The sequence below is a fragment of the Oncorhynchus gorbuscha genome, linkage group LG13 (genome assembly GCF_021184085.1).
Source record: "Oncorhynchus gorbuscha isolate QuinsamMale2020 ecotype Even-year linkage group LG13, OgorEven_v1.0, whole genome shotgun sequence".
NCBI classification, from domain to species: Eukaryota; Metazoa; Chordata; class Actinopteri; order Salmoniformes; family Salmonidae; genus Oncorhynchus; species Oncorhynchus gorbuscha.
This window is the reverse complement of record NC_060185.1, coordinates 64,164,613-64,186,929: the sequence shown is the minus strand read 5'-3', so window position 1 is coordinate 64,186,929 and position 22,317 is coordinate 64,164,613. Positions and strand designations below refer to the sequence as shown.

The 22,317-nt window shown below is 45.5% G+C and overlaps 2 protein-coding genes across 3 annotated transcripts in view; both read left to right on the top strand.

Moving 5' to 3' along the window:
- The first annotated feature begins 466 nt into the window (after positions 1-466).
- Positions 467-15,401, top strand: bicc2 (bicaudal C homolog 2). The gene is made up of 23 exons (XM_046293500.1): positions 467-495; positions 1,174-1,224; positions 3,615-3,668; positions 4,229-4,461; positions 5,917-5,963; positions 6,373-6,442; positions 6,658-6,737; positions 6,834-6,995; positions 7,166-7,219; positions 7,327-7,521; positions 8,030-8,302; positions 8,455-8,586; positions 8,882-9,071; positions 9,265-9,404; positions 10,329-10,513; positions 11,003-11,198; positions 11,610-11,649; positions 12,868-13,031; positions 13,810-14,020; positions 14,271-14,434; positions 14,636-14,735; positions 14,834-14,960; positions 15,089-15,401. The coding sequence occupies exons 1-23, from the start codon at positions 467-469 to the stop codon at positions 15,204-15,206; spliced, it is 3,015 nt and encodes a 1,004-aa protein (XP_046149456.1). The 3' UTR covers positions 15,207-15,401.
- A 2,408-nt stretch (positions 15,402-17,809) lies between these two features.
- LOC123993304 (testican-1-like) overlaps positions 17,810-22,317 on the top strand; it is a 340,549-nt gene continuing 336,041 nt past the window's right edge. For both annotated transcript variants that reach the window (XM_046295310.1, XM_046295309.1), the window contains exons 1-2: positions 17,810-18,061; positions 18,659-18,829. In XM_046295310.1, the coding sequence (XP_046151266.1) occupies positions 18,662-18,829 (168 nt within the window). In that variant the 5' untranslated portion in view covers positions 17,810-18,061; positions 18,659-18,661. The remainder of the gene's footprint in view (positions 18,062-18,658; positions 18,830-22,317) is intronic.

The following is a 22,317-nucleotide window of genomic DNA, read 5'->3' as shown; positions in this document are numbered from 1 at the left end:
CTGTTCTCAAGCACTTCAGAAATTATACAATGACTACGAAGTGAAAGTTCAGACTGTGAGCTTTAATTTAAGGGGTATTTTCATTCATATCGGGAGAACCGTTTAGAAATTACAGCACTTTTTGTACCTAGTCCCACCGTTTTATAGGACCAAAAGAATTGGGGCAAATTCACTTCTGTATATTAAAGTAGTCAAAAGTGTCATATTTGGTCCCATATCCCTGGCACGCAATGACTACATCAAGCGTGTGACTCTACAAACTTGTTGGATGCATTTGCTGTTTGTTTTGGTTGTGTTTCAGATTATTTTGTGCCCAATAGAAATGAATGGCATTTTGGTGTTGCTTTTATTTGACATAATGTTAGAGTATGTTTCTAATCCTTGAGAGTCTATTGACGGGCCCATGCGTCAGTCTAAGTAACATAATAATCCCCGGCAAGATGGCTCAGTTTAAGCTGGAGATATCATGTTGGCCTTCCGCATCTGCGACCGAAGGTGGCCGAGCTACAGCAGTGTTTGTCAAACCATGAGACATCCCAAAAATCGGTCTTTTCACATGGAAAGGGGAAATACTCATGAACGTGATGGTGTTTGCCGTCTTTGCTCTAACACCCCCACTAGTATCACGGGACTCGTTCGAAAGTATGGAGGGAACTTTGTGGTAACAAAAAGAAGGGGTTAAATATGTGTCCAAAAAAACCAAATATGTTTCTTGCATCTCCTAGATATAGGACAGACTTCAAAAACATATTCCTTATGACTTATTTTTTTTGTACAGTTTTTTTTTCTGCCTATGAATGTGTTATTCACTGCATTTCTATGTGCTATAATAGTAAAGGCCAAATTCAATATTTTATTAAATGAAAATGTTTGTATATATATATTCTTTAATACTTAAAGGTGTCCTAAACTTCTAAATCAAATAGCTAAATGATGCTAGGATCATCTTAAAACAATTCCAGGTAGAGCATGGCGCTTGTAACGCCAGGGTAGTGGGTTCGATCCCCGGGACCACCCATACGTAGAATGTATGCACACATGACTGTAAGTCGCTTTGGATAAAAGCGTCTGCTAAATGGCATATAAGCATATAAGCTTAGTATGCGCCCCTCCCCCCACCACAACAGCTTAGACTTTTAGAGTCTCTATTTGATCCCCTCGCCACTCTTGAAGTCACCCTCTGGGAGTGTCCTCGGCAACACGTAACAACGGAGGGCCCTCTGAGTGAGTTGTTCGGGGCTATAGGGGCTGGTCTGAGGTTCACTGATTGTTAGCGCTTCTCACCACTTGCTTCCTGGATGTCGCTGAGAGCTGTGCCTGTTGCAGCCTGATGACCTTGCTGGCCTCCTTCACCACCCTGTCTAGCCTGTTTTTGTCGCCTACATTAAGATTGACAAACCAGGCCACCATTGAAAACATCAACCTGGATCCAATAAAACTCCTGCAAAACAGTGTCGTCATTGTCTAGCTGACATGAAACAAGTTTTTCTCAGAAAGATTATTCCCTGCTGTCCCCTTTTAACAAATGTGGTCTTGTTTGGGTGCAGAGGTCATTTAGAATAATAGCCATACATGCAAAGGATGATATTGCATATTTCTACCTTTTCTGTACCTATACATCGCCATGTCGAGAATGACATTCATATCCATAAGTAGAATTAGCATATCAAGGACCCATGATGTAATTCCGTTACCATAACTCTGTTACCGGGCGTAAATCCACTTCACAATCCACTTGGTTCAAAAATCTTTTTATTTAAAAAAAATAATTTCAAACTCAAGTTGTCATGTCGTAGCTGACACCCAAGTTGTCATGTCATAGCTGACACCCAAGTTGTCATGTCGTAGCTGACACCCAAGCACCCAAGTTGTCACCCAACACCCAAGTTGTCATGTCGTAGCTGACACCCAAGTTGTCATGTCATAGCTGACACCCAAGTTGTCATGTTGTAGCTGACACCCAAGTTGTCATGTCATAGCTGACACCCAAGTTGTCATGTCATAGCTGACACCCAATTCTTTCAGCATGTCGTAGATACCCAAGTTGAATCTTAATGTCGTAGCAGATATTTGTCAAGACTTTGTTGTCGTAAACACCCAAGTTGTCATGTCAGCTGACACCCAAGTTGTCATGTCAGCTGACACCCAAGTTGTCATGTCAGCTGACACCCAAGTTGTCACACACACCCAAGTTGTCATGTCAGCTGACACCCACATGTCGTAGCTGACACCCAAGTTGTCATGTCGTAGCTGACACCCAAGTTGTCATGTCGTAGCTGACACCCAAGTTGTCATGTCGTAGCTGACACCCAAGTTGTCATGTCATAGCTGACACCCAAGTTTTCATGTCATAGCTGACACCCAAGTTGTCATGTCGTAGCTGACACCCAAGTTGTCATGTCATAGCTGACACCCAATTCTTTCAGCAGATACCTTTTTGAATCTTAATTCGGGGCAGATATTTTAAGACTTTTTTGGAAAACACACACACACACACACAAAACACACCCACACACGCATAGTGCATGCATGTCATCATTTTGCAGGTGTTAGTGTCTGACACATACAAAGGGTCCATTCCTGAACACTGGGTCTCCTGGCATGGATTAGGGACCCTTGGAAACAACAGGCCCCTTTGGCCCTAGGATACTGGTGTGGTGGTTAGCTTTTCTCTTTGTTGCTGTTCCAGGGTTAACGGTGACACACCCCCCTGACTGGACGACACTCATACTCTTTCACAGAGCTGGAAGAACAGAACTGTGAAGTCAAGTTTAATCTCACTTAAAATGGACGAGTTATAAATCCTTGGAACCAGACAGTTTCCATGGGGATGATGTACGTCAGAGTTGCCTTGTTTTCCTCAGGCGAATCATCCTAGTTTGAACCTTTTTACTGCAGTGGGATGAAATCAGGGTCACACAGTGTTTCTTGTCAGTCTTAAACAAATCTACTTTGAAACCAAACTATGCACCTCACTCACATGGTTATGGGATTAAACAAGAAGAAGAAACCTTTACCATGTCAGATATAGAGGATCTTGAGTATGCATCCCAATACTACACTTTATATACAGTACCAGTCATCAGTTTGGACACACCTACTCATTACAGGGTATTTCTTTATTTTGACTATTTTCTACAGAATAATAGTGAAGACATCAAAACTATAAAATAACGCATATGGAATCATGTAGTAACCACGCAAGTGTTTAACAAATCATCTTGGTTTTACCCCTGTTTGAATTCTGAAGTTTGTCTCCTGTAACTCTGTTTTGGGGGATGGGGGGCATATAGCGGTATGAAATGCAGTGGGGATTTTTCCTCTTTTTGTCACTTTTCTCTTTTCTTTACCCATCTTTCCTCTGTGCTGAAGTTTATGACTTTCTCACCGCCTGCTTGTTCGTAAACAAACAGGTTGCCAGGCAACTCTGGCAAACAGAGCTGGAGCTGGTTGTTAGTGGAGCGGCTCTTTTATCCCCAGCATTGTTCCCCAACGCCCAGGTTCCCCCATCCCTCCCACCCCTCAACTTTCCCCAACCAGTCCCTACACCCATCCAAACCCCCTGACCCCCCCCTCCCATCTCAGGAATCTCAAGCCCTCTTCCTCTCATTCAGGTTTCGGGGGGACCCTCAGTACAAGAGGTGGCACTTTGGGTTCACTTCATTTCGGTAGACAAATGTAACTGATCAGGATGGGATGTGTGTGTCTGTTTGCCTATGGATAGTTGGTATACAAAGGTCTTCTGACGTTGTCTGTGTTGCCGGTGTCATATCCTCAAAGTAGGACATCTGGATTAGTGTATAGAGTATTATTATAACCCCTCTTCTGAGCCACCTATGCCCCTCCTCATGTTCTATCTATGGCCTATTGAAACGTGTGTGTGTGTGTGTGTGTGTGTGTGTGTGTGTGTGTGTGTGTGTGTGTGTGTGTGTGTGTGTGTGTGTGTGTGTGTGTGTGTGTGTGTGTGTGTGTGTGTGTGTGGAGGCGGGGATGTAAGGGGGGCTATGGGGGGGCAGAGGGGGTGTTTCTCTCCCTTCTCTCCCGTTGTCTCTCTCTCTGTCTCCTTGGACACACTGACGGATTCTCAGTCTTACTATGGCCACCACAACGGAGGAAAGGTCTCCTCTCCCTACCCAGATAGAACCACACAGACCTGGCCCAGAACCCATCCTGAGCCAGCTAGAACAATACCAGCCTCACCTAGAACCAAGACTAGAATGTAGTCTAGAACCCAGTCCTGGACCCATCCTAAACCAGGACCAGACTCTATCTCAGATCCATTTTCCTTCCCCATCCCCATCCCATCCCACCGCGACAGAGAGGAAGAGGAGGATGAGGACGAGGAGGAAGGAGGTAACTCCGGACCAGGACCAGAGCCTGTGGTAGGTGAACATTCGGACCCGGAATGGGTTGAGGAGAGATTCCGTATCGATAGGAAGAAACTGGAGGCCATGCTGTATGGTAAGTTTGCTGAACAGGTTTGACGTGGTCTTGTGGTTATGCATTGACCTCCAGTGTGGTCATAAATTGACCAAGGTTGAATCGCGATAGTGCGTTCCATAAATTTCGTACGGTTATCTGAGTTGACTCAGAAAAAAACGTTTTTACTTCACAGTAATTGTAATGCTGTCCACGGTTCTTCTGCGTAATGTGAATTCTGAGAAGCTCTTAGTGTTTGTCTGGCACAGCACCTCCGTATATAATTGCCAGGTCATTAAGCAGCTGTCGTCATTGCTGTTAAGCATGGTTAAATTTTCTGCCTTGATGATTTATGAGATGAGGTTGCTTGTGTATTCACAGACGTTTGGGCTCAGACAGGGTTGCTGTAGTATCATCATTCTCATTCTGTCATGACAATAGCGTAGAGGTGTCTGTCTGTGTTGGGTATCGGTGCAGCGGCAGCAGGTCTGTGGCAAACCTCCTCCCCTGTGTTACAGTGGAAACTCTGGCAGGAGTAGTGAATTAGAGGCTGTTACTTCTCTCCCTCAGCTTCGATGTGGAAGAATCTGAGTATCTGAGCGGCTTCATGTTGTTCATTGTGTGTGTGTGTGTGTGTGTGTGTGTGTGTGTGTGTGTGTGTGTGTGTGTGTGTGTGTGTGTGTGTGTGTGTGTGTGTGTGTGTGTGTGTGTGTGTGTGTGTGTGTGTGTGTGTGTGTGTGTGTGTGTGTGAAGAGAGAGAATGGGTATTTGCATGGGTAGACCTGTGAATAAGCCACACAAATCACACTGTGCCAGCCAGCCAGTGTTTGATAAACATCCTATTCTCTTTCCCCTAAGTGTTATCTAGCATGCTGTGTTGGGACTGAGATCTGGGACATTAGGGTGTGAGTAAATAACTATAGAGGGATAGGCCTCCTAGTTGTTTTCCACCCAGTTATTGAGTGTGACCGTGTTTGTTATTTAATTTCTGGTAGGGTAGGGGGTCCATGCGTCAGTGAAATACCTTTGACGCGATTAGCTGTCTCTGGTGCCCCCCATTCCCTCTCTCTCCGCCCCATGCTGCTCGCTCGCCCATTCCTCGGTTTTTGGGGGAGCGTAACCCATGGCGATCAGAGGACGGGGGCTTTTTTTATGGGGGCTCCCCCCTCACCCTGTAAATGTCATTGTGAAGCGATGGCCTTTTAAAAAATATAAAAAAATGTTTACCTTCCAGCCCTCGTCCCCCTCTTCTCTGCAAATTTCAACTCTCCCTGTTTAAATGTTGACCCTTAGATCTCACATACTTCTCTCTTTGAAGAAGTGTTGCTTAGACACAAACAAACCGTTAACCAGTAACCCTGTATGACCATTGTTAATATTAGGTGAATGTGTGTTTGTATATCTTTATACCTCTGATTATGTGCAGTAAGTTACTCTCTCTCTCTACCTTTCTGTCTCTCTCTTCACTTTCACTCTCCTCTCTTTCTGTTTTCTCAGCCCCTAGACATGGAGAGGGACTTACAGGTGAAGAGTTCTTTGGGAGAGTAAGTATGCAGAACGAAGGTCACACTGACACTGAGAATAAAGGGTGGAGGTAAAATAAATCAAATGATGGGCAGACGTTCATGTAATGTGGAAAATAACTCACTGAAATGAAACCACATGCAATGAAAAGTCTACAGATTTACCGGAGGAAATCTGCATAGAGGACATGAAAGGTCACAGACTGACTGTCGACATTGTTTCTCGGCAATTTGCCGTTGTTACGGCGGCGATGAACCGCTTTGAGATGCTAATGAAGTATTGTCTTCGCTGAATAGGACGTGCTTTGGCGTGTGTGTGTGTGTGTGGGATGTATGGACTGGTGTTACTCTCGTGGTAAAACACCTGTCTTTCGTTTCTCTGTCTCACACACATATTGACACCTGTTATTTCTGGCATGTTGTCTTGCAGGTGATGGTGGAAACTAACACCCAGGTGAAATGGCCATCCAAGCTGAAAATAGGAGCCAAGTCCAAGAAAGGTGATGTTACCTCCATCTGATCTAGAATACCTGACACCTCCACACTCAAACAAGCTGTCTCAATCTGTCTCAATCTGTCTCAATCTGTCTCAATCTGTCTCAGTCTCCTATACAACTTGATATTCAATACTATACAAAAGATTTAAGAGTCTGCCTGCTAGTGCATGTCTTTTAGGATACAAACAATGAATCTGTCTCTTGTATCGATAATGCAGACCCCCATGTGAAAGTGGATGGGAAAAGAGCCAATGTTCTGGAAGCCAAAAAGAAAATTCTAGAACTTTTGGAGACCAAGGTGAGTGTCCTAAACTGAGGTATAATCAAATACCGCACATGTAATTAAGTCAACTAACTAAATACAGTTCGTTAAACCCATGTTCTCCTGAGCCAGGTCAACAAGGTGACCCTGAAGATGGACGTGGCCCACACCGAACACTCCCATGTGATCGGGAAAGGGGGCGGGAACATCAAGAAGGTGATGGAGATGACATCATGCCACATCCACTTCCCCGACTCCAACCGCCACAACGCCACTGGAGAAAAGAGCAACCAGGTACTGTCTCTAAGTAATCCACAACAGTTTCTTAGCAACTGTCTCTAATCAACCAGGTACAGCACCTTAGTAACTGGATACTGTCCCTTAGCAACCAGGTACTGCCTGTTAGTTATTGTTCTTAAGCAATTTTATTTGGTCTCTCCCCTCTCTCTGCCTCCCCTGTCCAGGTGTCCATCGCTGGGCCTGTCCAAGGGGTGGAGGCAGCCAGGAAGAGGATACGAGTCAGTGTCTTTCCATCTTAATGCATGGGTGGCCTTCATCTTTATTTTGTACATGTGATCTATACACCATCATGACCTCTCACCCTTCCCTCTTCTGTGTCCCTCAGGACCTTCAGCCGCTAGTGTTGACCTTTGACCTACCAGTGACCCTGGTGTCCCAGGCCCTGCCGGATGCAGCGTCGCCGGTCATCCAGCAGGTGGCGCAGGCTCTGGGGGTCAGTGTGAGCTTTAGGGCCCAGCCCAGACTGTACAGCAGCTGCTGTGTGGTTAGAGCACTGCAGGGCAATTCCGTCGCCATCAAGGTCAGTGGAACACAGATGTACTGAGGGCCACAGACACACACACACACAGATAGATAGATACAGACACACACACACACACAGATAGATAGATACAGACACACACACACACACACACACACTCCCCTTTTTCTGTCTCATTGTTTTCTCTATTTCTTTGTGACTTTTAGATGCACTTCCTCCTTACTTTCATAAAGAGAAACCTCCACTTGAAAGAGAATATTAATTTAATATGATTCTATATATGCACACATTCTGTCTCTCTGTCTCTTTCCCTCTGTCTCTCTCTCAATTCAATTTCAATTCAATTTCAATTTCAGAGGCTTTACTAGCATGGGAAACATATGTCTACATTGCCAAAGCAAGTGAAACAGATAATAAATACAAAAGTGAAATAAACAATAAAAAATGTACATTAAACATTAAACACACAAAAGTTTCAAAAGAATAAGACATTTCAAATGTCATTATGTCTCTCTCTGTCTCTCTCTCTCCCTCTGAACCCTAACAGAAGGCGGTGTGTGTGCTGATGGAGCTGCTGCTGGGGTCAGAGCTCGGGGCTGGGGGTCAGGGTGGGGTCATGGGGGTGGTCAGCACCCAGCTGGACGTGACCTCCCAGCAGCACCTCTTCCTGCTGGGGCAGAATGGAGCCCACTTCCTGGGGGTCATGCACCAGACCCAGACCCAGATAGTTCTGCCAGACCTCAGTGCCCCACAGAACCCCCCCTCACTGCTCATCCAGGGAAGCCCAGACGGAGTGTGTCTGGCCAGGCAGCAACTCATGGTGAGGAGCGGTCAAATTTTACATTTTTTATTTTGATTGATTATTTGATTTAAACAGACAGACAATTAGATTTGAGGTAAAAGTGCAACCTTGTTCACTGTGGAGAGTTTTCTAAGAGACTCGTAAGAAAAACCCCTGTTGTCGTTCTACAGGACTGTCTGCCTGTGTGTCTGATGTTTGACATGCGTGAGGATGGGGAGGCAGACCCTCGGAAACTTGCTCAGATGATGCAGAGTCTCGGTGTCTTCATCAGCGTCAAACCCAAAGTCAAACAGACCGCCAAGGTACAATAGTGCTATAGCAAGTGTTATAGTCATATTATTGCTAAATGTTTGGTACTTTAGTGTCTGCTGAAGTACTGTACTGTGTTGGACTATATTTCCTGGTTTGTATGATATGGGGAGAATCTCAATTGCATACTCCTCGCGTCCTCTCTCCACGCTTCCTTCTCAAAATCCTCCCCTCTGACCATCGCCTCCAATGGGTTTTGAGAAGGAGGTGGGGAGAGAGGACAGAGGACATGAGGAGTATGCAATTGAGATTCTCCCATTGTTTTGTGTGTTGGACTACATTTCCCAGTCGGTGGTGGTAAAGGGTCTGGAGAGGAACATCTCCAGTCTGTATGAGGCTCGGAGGCTGCTGCTAGGGCTGGAGTCCAGCGAGGTCGCCATGACAGCCAAGATGAACTCTGACCCTAGGTTGGCTGGCAACGGGCTGACCAACTACTGGCTCAATATGCTGCTGCAGCAACTCCGCCTCTCTGACCATGGTGTGTGTGTGTGTGTGTGTGTGTGTGTGTGTGTGTGTGTGTGTGTGTGTGTGTGTGTGTGTGTGTGTGTGTGTGTGTGTGTGTGTGTGTGTGTGTGTGTGTGTGTGTGTGTGTGTGTGGTGTCTTTTCATTTATGTATCACTGTTTTCACCTGTCCTATTCTAATCTCTAATCTGATCTCGACTTGTCTCAGGCTCAGTGCCCACCACTGAGGCTGTGATTGGCTCTTTTTCTCAATCTAAACCCCACCCGTCACCTCCACCAGGCCTGACTCCGCCCTCTGAGGAAGTGAGGACGGGACTGAAGGGGAAAGAGAGCAGGCAACTGGAGAAGGTGTGGAGAGATCGGGTCACCGTCAGATCCCTGTATTAATCCATATAACTAACACACAACACTACAAAAAACAATCACATTTACCCCTCTCGTACTAGACTCAGTGAAGTACTGTGAGAATTTGAGAGAGTGAGCGACATCATGGATTGATACCACAGGAGGCTGTTGAGGGGAGGACTGCTCATAATAATCACTGGAACGGAGTGAATTTTTATTTATATTTATCTAATCAGGAAGGGCTCATTGAGATTTAAAATCTATTTCTCAAGAGCGTCCTGGCCAAGATAGGCAGCACCAAGTCATTGCAAAAATGACAGACAAACATGGAAAACTACAAGTAATCTAGTAAAAACCATAGAATTCACAGGAGTATAACAAAATCATGAACAGCAAATTAAATACATTGACAGGTCAGGGAATCAGTCTCAAGATCATTCATCAGTGATTTAAAAATACCAATCGGGACAAGTTCTTCCGGTGTAAAAGTATTTTGAGAGGCGTTCCAAGACGATGGCGCAGAGTACATAAAAGCCCTTTTACCAAATTCAGTTGGGACATTTGGAACAGTTAGCAGGATAAAGTCCAGCGAACGAAGAGAGGACCCACCACATTTCTGAACAATAAAAATGCCCAAATAAGAAGGTGGTAAACCCCAAAATGACTTTGTAAATAAAAGTATATGAATGGAATGGTATCAAACACATAGAAACTGTTTGTTTGATGAGTTCAATTCCATTCCATTTATTCCGTTCCAGCCATTACTATGAGCCTGTCCTCGCCAATTAAGGTGCCACCAACCCCTGTGATTGATACAGTGGTAAGGCATTTCCCTGCAGGAGATTTGATTCTGCAGTTGTCCTAAGGGTGGCGCTATTGGATCAGTAGGATCAGGTTTGACCAATGAGATCACCTCTGTTTCCCCAGATCCCAGAAAACGAGGATCCGTCCGGCCTGTCCGACGAGGACGAGAGCCCTGGTTCGATGACATCAGAGCTGAGTGATGTCATGAGCCAGGTCAGGATGATGAGTCGGAGGAGCAGCCTCCAGGGTCCTGAAGTGTGCAGGTTCCTCAACCAGGGGAGACGCCACTCAACAGGCCAAGTCATGAGGTAAACACATTCACACTAGGGAGCGTACTGTGACATTAAGTTGTTCCTAGACAGAATGGGTGAGGTTAGGATTTTGGTTGGATAGGCCCAAATATCTGTGGATTTGATCTTTAGATAGGAGCCCCTGTTTTTTTTTCAGAATGGAATGACAAAATATAAACCAAAACATTTGCATATTTATCTTAATTTAGAAGATGTTTAGCCTTTTGTTCTGCTGTTTTTTGATATTGCCTCTGGAAAATAACAAGAGAATTTGGGACCGCAGGGTTATTTGTTTTGCAGTTTAGCAACACTCGTTCTAAATAATAATGTCAGAAAGGTACAGGTATTGCATTTATTTATTCCCTCTCACCAGTATCATGTCTCAATGCTCCTTGCTGCCCTTGGATTAGTTGAGAGAGCTACTTGGCTAAGTGAGACCTACAAAACAGCTTTCACACTCTGTGGCTCAGACCTGACCCTGGTCTCACTGCCGCTGCTCTGTTGCAGACTGCTGGACGGAGAGAAGGAGGGAGGACGGAGTGAGAGACACACCAGCCTGAGAGAGATGGAGGGGGGGAGGGGTGATAGTAGACGGAATAGCCTGCGAGAAATTGGGGGAGAGAGGAGTGACACTAGACGGAACAGCCTGATGAGGGATTTGACTCCGAATCATGACACTCTCACTGACGTGTCAAGGAACGAGGTGAGACTCCCTCTGATTTCAAATGATTTATTAACAGGTTTGTAGCAGCTAGAACTTTAAAAAAAAACCTGAATGAGAAATATGGAGGAGCATATTATGTCACACGGTGTGTCTTGTAGACTGTCTCATCAATTGATTTGACCTCTTTCTTTGAGTCTTACAAAATCTAATTTGAAGATTGTGTGTATGTGGTAGTTGTTGTTTTTGCCCTTATTTGTCCACTTGGTGCCCCTGAACCAAAGGTTACCGTGGGGATAACATGTTTATCTCCGCGGTAATGGCAGGACGCGCTAGGTCAAGTCATCTTCTGTTCTGTTCTCTCAGTAAACCCCCCCGCAGGACACATCATTTACAGAACAACATAACTGCATTTTTCTCCTTGATTTTACTGGCCTTTTCCTGTTTCTGCAGGATTATGACTATGAGATGAAGAAACTGCTGGCAACTAGAGGTTAGACCTTTTCAAAATGCTTCTGCCTTGTTTTGTGATCAGAAGCCCAGCTCATTAAAAACATAATTTTGGTTTGTCCAGGGTTCAGTCACACAGAAAGGTATTTTTGGACCTGCAGAGGAGTCCTACCAAGAGGGACTCATTTAGCAGCTGCACCCGGACAAATGAGCTTTCATCACATATCACTGGGATGGGTCACTTGCCACTGTCTGTTATTGAGAGATGAGGGAGCTCGTGTTTGTTATTCAGATCAGTGACGGAGGGAACCCATTAATGAGCCAGAGCCTTGAGAGAGAGAGAGGACCTATTTACGTGCTGCACATTGCCAGAGAGGTGATGGAGGGGATGCACTTATGGGCTGCGCCGTGCCAAAGTTAGATAGAGGATCATTGCTACTCCCACTGAATGTACACTCTCTCTCTCTCTCTCTCTCTCTCTCTCTCTCTCTCTCTCTCTCTCTCTCTCTCTCTCTCTCTCTCTCTCTCTCTCTCTCTCTCTCTCTCTCTCTCTCTTTACCATCATTCAGAATGAGGGATATTTTGAGGATCTTTAGCCAAATGGTTCTAAATTCCCACAGTGTTGCTTTATGGGATTATGAATTAGCAGTTTGAATGAGCCATCTGCCTCGTGGTCATTACGATACTCATGTGTCTATCTATGAGAGCTAGACACACACACACGTGCGCGCACACACACACACACCGCTTTTTTTTACACATCACACACTCCTACATGGATCCTGTAATACACACTCTCACACTAATTTCAATGTGTTTAGCGTCTATGCCTATGAGATTCTTCATTAAGTATTATGTATCAGTGCAATTAAACACTTAAATGAATTACAATTAAACACTGTTCTCTGTCTGCATTATTCAACACCTGACAACCACGGCTTACCAATTAAACCACTGTGTCTGCTTGTGAGTGATTTATATTTATAACTTGATGTTTATGTTTCTTAGAGTAAGTTATGTGTGTGTTTATGTTTTTGTCTGTGTCCAATCATTTGGCACAAAAAAAAAATCTAAATGGGGCGTCCTGTGTTAACGCAGCCTACGTGTGTGTGTGTGTGTGTGTGTGTGTGTGTGTGTGTGTGTGTGTGTGTGTGTGTGTGTGTGTGTGTGTGTGTGTGTGTGTGTGTGTGTGTGTGTGTGTGTGTGTGTGTGTGTGTGTGTGTGTGTGTGTGTGTGATGTATTTTATCTCCACTCTCCCAGCCATGCAGAGGAATCCGGTGGTGACAGAGTTTCGGACCCCCACTGATACCTGGAGTGGTCTGGGCTTCTCTAAGTCCATGCCTGCCGAGGCTGTTAAGGAGCTACGCAACGTCAGCCGACGCAGCTACAAACCTTACCTGGCAAACACTGGCCAACAACAACAGGTACAACTGCTAATATCTTACCTGTACTTAGAATCCCTATAAACCTACCTGACAAACCCTGGATAGCAGCAGCTCACCTTACTAGCTAATATTAGCTTACCTGGGCAGAAATTGGCCAAAGGGTTTAAACCAGCATCACCTGTGATTCTATTTCACCTGTACTAGGGTTATCATCTTACCTGCTTTTACAACAACCAACGATCCATTTTCAATGGGCTGTATTGGTGACCTGTCCTCTTGGTTTATCAGCCGTCAAGCAGCTGGCCTCGCTAAATGCTCTGTGGACAGCCACTGAACACCACGCTAATTTGGGTTAACAGATACGAGAGGGAACTGTCTGATGACTTCTGTGTTGTTCTGCGCTAGGGGATTTAGGAGTGCGTATCTGTGTTCCGCCTGATAATTTTTTATTTTTTTTTTGCGAGCTTGGAGAGGCATTGAGCTGGGTGAGAGTTTGTTTAGGAATATGATTATTCTCAGTGTTACTTGGCTCGATTGGTTTTCCTGCACTGAGAAATGCCAAGAGCCGGAGAGAAACTGTGAGCACCAATTACCACCCTGTCTCATCTACTCATCCTCAGGGAGGGAAAGAGAAGGAGAGAGTGAGTGAGAGAGAGAGAGGGGGTTGGAGGAAAAGTGAGGAACAAAGCGAAGGGAGTATAAACAAGCGGAATATATGCAATTAAACCCAGTCTCTCCCCCATCCTCTCCCACTATTTTCTGCCTTTCTCTCTCTCTCTCCCTCTCTGTCTCTCTCTCTCTCTCTCTCTCCATGTAGACATGGGGCCCGCAGAATGCGATGGAGAAAGTGTCCAATGGCAGTAATTCAGAGAACTGGCGTGACAGACGTGGATCATCCTCCCCCATTTTCCCTTCTCCATCTTCCTCCTCCTCTTCCTCCCCCTCTAACTTCTCCTCTTCCTTCTCCTCCACGTCGTCCTTCCCGGCATTTGCGTCTTCAACAAACAGACCCCGAAACGATAAAACCTGTACGTTTCTTTGTGTGTCTCTAACAGAGAGGGTGTGTCTACAAAGAGAACTTTGAAAGAAATGCAATTCCAATGTCTGGCTGATCTTCAATGTAGTCAGTATCAAAGATGTGCTTTAAATGTCTTCCATCTGAGAGCTATAGAAAGATGTGAGACTTTGTTATGCTTTCTGTCGTAACTCTTCCTTCTGTCACTCCCCTACTCTCCACATTCCTCCCTGACGTCTTCACCTTTGACCTCTGACCCCTAGCGGAAAACTTCCTGAGCTGCAGTAACTACTTTGAGTGCATGTCCTCTGTGAGGGCATTGACTGCTAGCCAGCTTAGCTCTACCCCCCAGCCTACGGACGATCTCCCAGAGCTCCTGAGCCAGCTCGGTATGGGGAAGTACATCGACGTGTTCCAACAGCAAGAGGTACAGTTAGACAACTAGCGCCCCCTGGGGCATAGGAGTAACACATTCACAGAGAAACAGGTCATTCCTCTATCTGTTGAAGTAGCCTACATAGGCAGGACCGACTAAGATGTTTTCAGTGGCACAGAGGAGGACTTAATGAGCATCCAGTCGTCTATGTACTGTCTGAGCAACTGTGTTTTCATGCCCCTATTTCTGCAGATTGATTTCCAGACTTTCCTGACTCTGTCTGACGAGGATCTGAAAGAGGTGGGAGTGTCCACGTTTGGAGCGAGAAGGAAGATGCTACTGGCCATCTCAGGTGAGTGATCAGTAAACACCATATAAAACCAATCCACTTTAATGAGGACACCTTATGTATAGAACATCTCTCTCTCTTCTCTCCATCCATACATCCAGACCTAAACAAAAGTAAACGGAAACTGTCCGAGACGCCTGCTGTGAAGCCAGGCTACCTAGAAGGTGGGGCAAGTGGCCGGCTCCCACGAATCATAGATGAGGACACCGCTGCTCAAAGAAACCACTGGTGAACCCCACACAACATGACCTAACCTGGGTAGAACTGCCTGTAAAAAACAGATCCATGATCAGATTGGCTTCCACATATCCTAACCGTGGTGACAAACCCAGAAATGACTTTAGATCCGTGTCTAGGGGCAATTTGATCCTACTGCCATGCTACCCAAAGCTACCCAAAGCCTGTCCCAACAACCTCGAGACCAGAGGGACCCTAGCATTGGGAAGACTCCAGTATTGTCTAAAGGAACGCTGAGCATTCATACAAACTATGTGACTGTCACAGACATTCTCCCTTCTCTATTGGCCTCTCTTCTCCCCAGATAGTGCCTTATGCAAGCCTGTGTTCCTGTACTCTACTGTGTTGCGGGTTGAAGTCCACTGTTAACCACATATATGCATTGTACATAAAACCTACAAGGGAAAAAATTAGAATGTATGATTATATTATTTGGAGATGATTATTAAACGTTTCCAAAAACTTGCCTCCTCTTTTTTTTTTTTTACTGAGAACTTATATATGTTTCGGAAAACCAATTGATCTGAATTAAAACCTTTGTTAGAATGACCTGTATGTTAGTACATTAACTGAAATATATTTTGTAGGTCATTGTAAAATAATTATTTGTTCACTGACTTGCCTAGTTAAATAATAAATAAATAAAACGCATATCGTTCCAATAAGTTAGAGGTCCATCGCTAGATGGCACTGACGTCACAAACAGTGTGCTTTTTTTATAGGTTCAAATCACGTTCTCCACCCCTCATTATTGCGTCAGTAGGCCTAATTAATTATACGTCAATTTTAGAATTAAATCAACCAGCAACGACATTAAATAGAGCTAGATGGAAAGCCAGGAGTTGGGTTGATGTTATATGAACATTCAGATAAAAAAAATAAAAAAAACAATTCTAGCCCAACGGGATTTATTCTCGTGAGTAATGTGAAACGCCTTTCAATATTGTCTCTCCTCACCTGAGCGCACATCTAAAAGTTCCAATTACATGTATCAGCCGTTAGCAGGCGTGAAGCCATTGCCTCCGTATTTGAGTCGTTTCTCATTTATTTAGAATATTGGTAATTAGGTGGGATCACGTAGGCCTCTGGGGGCCAACGACCGAGTATAAACGACATTGCTAGACTAGATTGACGCGTTTAATCATACCAAAACGAAATTATTATGTGTAATTTTAAGTGAGAATTATCTTGCAATTTTTCAACAAGGCTATATGCACATGGCTTTGATAAACATTTGGCATAACGATCAAAACAAGACCTATAGAAATCAGAGCAAAGCAAAAAAGCAACACTTTTTTTTTTTACACTTCCAAATCAGTCTGGTTGCTGCTCATCGCACCAGTGGCGCTGCCGTCGCATGTATCATCAGTCACACTGCGCACTAGATGAAAATAGCCCCCGGGAGTGACAGCCGGAACTCCGTATCCACTCAGAGTGCAGATATGTCGGCCTTGCCTGGTCCTAGAGGCAGGGGAGATGAGAGAGGATGTGGGGGGACGGTGTTGGGAGAGATGATCCCCGCTTATTTTGACTACGGAGTGGAGCAGCGGTTTAAGGCACTGTGCAAGAGGCGTGTTTCAAGGCGACATTTCAAGGTGATACTACGGACAACAATAAGGATATTTTGGGGGGTGAATAATTATTTGGTACTTTCATGATTGATATAGTCCTACACACTTTTATCTATAGTTGTTATCCCTAGATCTCTTCTGACGTGTCCCTAGCCTGCATGGTATCTCAATATGGCGTACAGTACCTGGTTCGAAACCAGGCTGTATCACATCCGGCCGTGATAGGGAGTCCCGTATTGCGGCGCACAATTCCCCCAGCGTCGTTCGTGTTTGGCCGGAGTAGGTTATCATTGTAAATATGAATGTTCTTAAGTTCTTAACTGACTTGCCTAGTTAAATAACGGTTAAATAAAAAAAGATTAGAAAGACCGTGTCACTTACACCGCAGGCCACGTCGGCGTGAAAGAGAAACGCCTTCTTTCGGACCCATTTTTCTTTGGCTGCTATGACAGACCCTACTGGTTTTATGTTCTACCTGATAATTCATTTCCCCCACTTGGTGTCCCATGTCTAAATCAGTCCCTGATTAGAGGGGAAGAAGGAAAACGAGCAGTGGAACTGGCTTCGAGGTCTAGATTTGAATTTGTGGGGTGTAGGCTTTACAGTTTTGTTTTTCCCCAGTCGAGTTCCTCCTCTCTGCTCCCAGTGACATCGTGCGCGTGGTTCTGAAAGGAAAGCTGTGCTGAAAGAACAGCGCTCGCCAGTCTGCTCTGCAGCGGGTCAGAAGGCGACCGCGCACAGGCCATATGGAAATGGGAGACTACTCGAGGCTATATGAAATAGGCCTATAGCAGATAATAAACATTATTGTAAGTGACAGACATTTTCACATTGCTCAATTCTATAGAAGCCTTAACGTTTAGTGTGGCCTAACACTGCCATACGCTATAGGACTATACTCACACGTGCATTCTAAAGAGACTGCCTAGCCTAGGCTTTACTCGGCTTGCATTTTGATGACCATAAAAGTTATCTCGGGATAATAACTATAAAGAAAGTGTGTAGGACTATATCAATCATGAAAATACAAAAATAATCCATCACCCCCCAAAATATCCGTCTTATTGGCTGTAGTATCACCTGGAAATTTCGCCTTGAAACAACAAACATTCGCTTATTCCCGTGTGAATGCACCATTCCCCCCGTTGTAAATCAATGACACACCAGCTCTCTGCACTGCAAAGAGAGAGGGAAGAAGGGAGGGAGACATGGAGAGGGAGGTATAGAGGGGGATAAAGGAGTGAGCGGGGAAGCGATTGGGAAAGAGAGAGAGAGACCGCTATCAGAGAGGCGGAGTCTGAGCGGAAGTTACCGAGGGTGGGAGAGAGACAGTTCTGACGAGGCGAGTTCCTGCTGCTCCTGGTCGCTGTCAGTATTACAGCGGAGTTCAGAGCTACCGGAGGTCCCGTGGATAATTAGGCTACTCTACAGTCTGACCGAAAAAAACCCGTCTAACTGACAGCAGCAGAAACGTCCCACCCTATACCTCTTTTCCCAGGAGCTGGACACAAGCTAATTGAGGTAGGTGGATGGAAGAACGGGGTGCGTTTGTGAGCTCGGACCGGTGAAGACCGATTTGTATGTATATGAGAAGGGAAGGGAGAGAGTTATGTAGTCTACGTATTTGTGGTTCACTCCCGCTTTGGTAAAAGGAGATGAGAGAGGCGCGCGCTCCAAGTAGACGGTAATTGCCTGTTTATACCGTCTGAGAGCCTCACCAGCTAATCGGTTTCCCGTGCTCCATCTGCCACCGTGTGCAAATGCGATATGTCTCCAAATGTTTATAATCAGCTTAGGAGGAGCAGCAGCAATTTCATAAGAGGCAATCTCCAGTATTTACTCAATCAAATTAATCCAACCTAATAGATTGAATAACATCATGTCCTTGTCCATTTTGATGCTGACATATTTGCATCATTAAATACATTTTCAATCCATGACAAAGTGCAGGTGAATTAACCTACATGTTGGCGCGTACTTGTATGAACAATTATTCCTAGTCCACATCATGCGCATCAAGGCAGCAGGCTCATTTACCCCCCTTGCTGTCTTAATATCTCTTGTTCTCACTGTCACTTTCTCTCTCATTCTCTCTTTCCCCATCTCTCTTTTTTTCAGACGATGCTTTTCTGCCTGCTGCCTTTCGCGGCTCTTTTGCTGCGCGCAGAGGGCAGGCGCGGGGGAACGGTGGTTGGTAACAAAAACATTGGCCACGCGATGGACAACGACAAATGGCTCAGCACCGTGTCTCAATACGACAAGGACAGATATTGGAACAAATTCAGAGATGTGAGTTTATAATGACTGTGTTTTTCGCAACTTTCCTCACAAATTGGCCATTTTGACGACTGTTGTAGCCCAGAACAATGTTAGAAAGACTGGCTGACCACGAGGCCCTGCCTTGTTGTTGCAGTCCTAGTAATGGTTGGGTGATTTGACTGACGCAGATGTGTATGCAGCCCCGTCCTTGACACACCCTTTACAGTAGGTACGTGAGTGAGAGTCCCAGCCAGACAGGCAGCGGCCTTAATCCAATGTGTGGGCACTCAGCAGGTAGAGCAGCTTAGAGTGGAGCTCATGTGCTGTGAACGAATGGCTCACTCAGTAAGGCACTGAGGCACATCGAGAGAGTGTGTGAGAGGGAGAGTGTGTGTGTGTGTGTGTGTGTGTGTGTGTGTGTGTGTGTGTAGGAGAGAGGAGAGACAGATACAGTATGGACATTCAGGGCCAGGCATAAGCCTCTCCCCTGCATGGCAAAATGTGTAGAATTGCAGGAAATTAACTCTAAAATGTAATTCCCCCCCCCCCTCCCACTTAGGGCTCCCAAAATAACCTATTAAGATATTGAGGCTAGGGACACACCTATTGAGATACCATGCAGGCTAGGGACACACCTATTGAGATACCATGCAGGCTAGGGACACACCTATTGAGATACCATGCAGGCTAGGGACACACCTATTGAGATACCATGCAGGCTAGGGACACGCCTATTGAGATACCATGCAGGCTAGGGACACGCCTATTGAGATACCATGCAGGCTAGGGACACACCTATTGAGATAGCATGCAGGCTAGGGACACGCCTATTGAGATACCATGAAGGCTAGGGACACGCCTATTGAGATAGCATGCAGGCTAGGGACACGCCTATTGAGATACCATGCAGGCTAGGGACACGCCTATTGAGATACCATGCAGGCTAGGGACACGCCTATTGAGATAGCATGCAGGCTAGGGACACGCCTATTGAGATACCATGCAGGCTAGGGACACGCCTATTGAGATACCATGCAGGCTAGGGACACGCCTATTGAGATACCATGCAGGCTAGGGACACGCCTATTGAGATACCATGCAGGCTAGGGACACGCCTATTGAGATACCATGCAGGTAAGGACACGCCTATTGAGATACCATGCAGGCTAGGGACACGCCTATTGAGATACCATGCAGGCTAGAGACACGCCTATTGAGATACCATGCAGGCTAGGGACACGCCTATTGAGATACCATGCAGGCTAGGGACACGCCTATTGAGATACCATGCAGGCTAGGGACACGCCTATTGAGATACCATGCAGGCTAGGGACACGCCTATTGAGATACCATGCAGGCTAGGGACACGCCTATTGAGATACCATGCAGGCTAGGGACACGCCTATTGAGATACCATGCAGGCTAGGGACACACCTATTGAGATACCATGTTTTACACTGGAACCATAGCCCTCATTAGGCCCTGCTCATCCTCAAAACACCCCTGACATCATTCTGACATCACTGCTGGGTTCTGTAATCAGAGGAACACAGTGGTTTAGTGGGCGTCTCAAATGCACCCTATTCCGTGTACTTTTGACGAGGGTCCATAGGGCTATAGGGAATATGGGGCCATCATGTGGGATGCATAGCCTCCTGTGTGCTCTCGCTAATGTATGAGGGATCGATTTTGAAGTGGGCAATGGTCTTTTTCTGTTAGCAGCTGTCTCAGCTAGCCGGGCCAGGATGGTTATTGTGTAATAGGGCATGCAGCAGTGAGAGGGTTTACATTAACATAAGCTAACCTTCTCTTGACTGGAGTCAGTGATGTGGGAGCTAGGATTGACCCTGGCCCTGCATTGTTCTTCATTGGAGTGGCGATGTGAGACCTAGCCACAACGCAGCATGTGAATGGCCTTAAGCGAGGCAGCTGCAGCGCGAGCCAGAGCAAAAGCATTAGCAAAATCCCTTAAAGCCTTTATGGTATGTGGGGGTGCTGCCCACACACCTCCCTCTCCTTGGTGTTCAATGCAAATTAAACTCATTAGGTGGAAGCTGCTCGCTGTCTGGGAGAAGAGGAGAGGGGGTGAGGGATGGAGGAGGAGGAGGAGTGTATATTGGAAAGGGTGTGACATTTTGGTTTAATATTTGATGTTGTGTTTCCCGGCCAGGGAGGGCAGTACTATGGTGTGTGTGTCTGCAGACATATATACCTGCAGGTCATAAGTCTCTTTCTAGCCACTCAAGTCATAAATTATTCTTCCCCCCTGTTTTCTCTCCCCTTCCCTCCATTACCCCTCTCCATACCTCTCTCCCTTACCCCTCTCCATACCTCTCTCCCTTACCCCTCTCCATACCTCTCTCCCTTACCCCTCTCCATACCTCTCTCCCTTACCCCTCTCCATACCTCTCTCCCTTACCCCTCTCCATACCTCTCTCCATTACCCCTCTCCATACCTCTCTCCCTTACCCCTCTCCATACCTCTCTCCCTTACCCCTCTCCATACCTCTCTCCCTTACCCCTCTCCATACCTCTCTCCCTTACCCCTCTCCATACCTCTCTCCCTTACCCCTCTCCATACCTCTCTCCCTTACCCCTCTCCATACCTCTCTCCCTTACCCCTCTCCATACCTCCCACTCTTTCTCTTTCCCTTGAATAACTTCGCTATTACTGGCATCACTCCCTTTACTTCTGTGTCATCCAGTCTCTGACCTCTCGCCCCATTGTGGCTCATTTACTCTCCCAACGTCTGTGTTTCTCTCTCTCTCCCCCTCCCCCTCTTTTCTCTGCTTTCTCATCCCTTTCTCTCAGACCGTCAATTCGTCAATCTTTTCTCCTCTCTTTCTCTTTTCACTCATTATTTGTCCTCACTCTCTCAATTCAATTCAAGGGGCTTTATTGGCATGGGAAACATATTTACATTGCCAAAGCAAGTGAAATAAATAAAACATCTAAAGTGAACAGTAAATATTACTCACGCAAGTTCTAAAAGAATGAAGACATTTCAAATGTCATATTATGTCTATATACAGTGTTGTAACGATGTGCAAATAGTTCAAGTACAAAAGGGAAAATAAATAGACAAAAATATGGGTTGTATTTACAATGGTGTTTGCCCTTCACTGGTTGCCCTTGTGGCAACAGGTCACAAATCTTGCTGGTGTGATGGCACACTGTGGTACTTCACCCAGTAGATATGGGAGTTTATCAAAATTGGATTTGTTGTCAAATCAAATCAAATGGTATTGGTCACACACACATGGTACATATGAGATGAGTAATGCAAGATATGTAAACATGACTTAAGTGGCATTATTAAAGTGACTAGTGTTCCCTTTATTGAAGTGGCCAAGGATTTCAACTCTGTATGTAGGCAGCAGCCTCTCTTGTGCTAGTGATGGCTGTTTAACAATCTGATGGCCTTGAGATAGAAGCTGTTTATCAGTCTCTCGGTCCCAGCTTTGATGCACCTGTACTGACCTTTCAAACTCTTTGTGGGTCTGTGTTATCTAAGGGA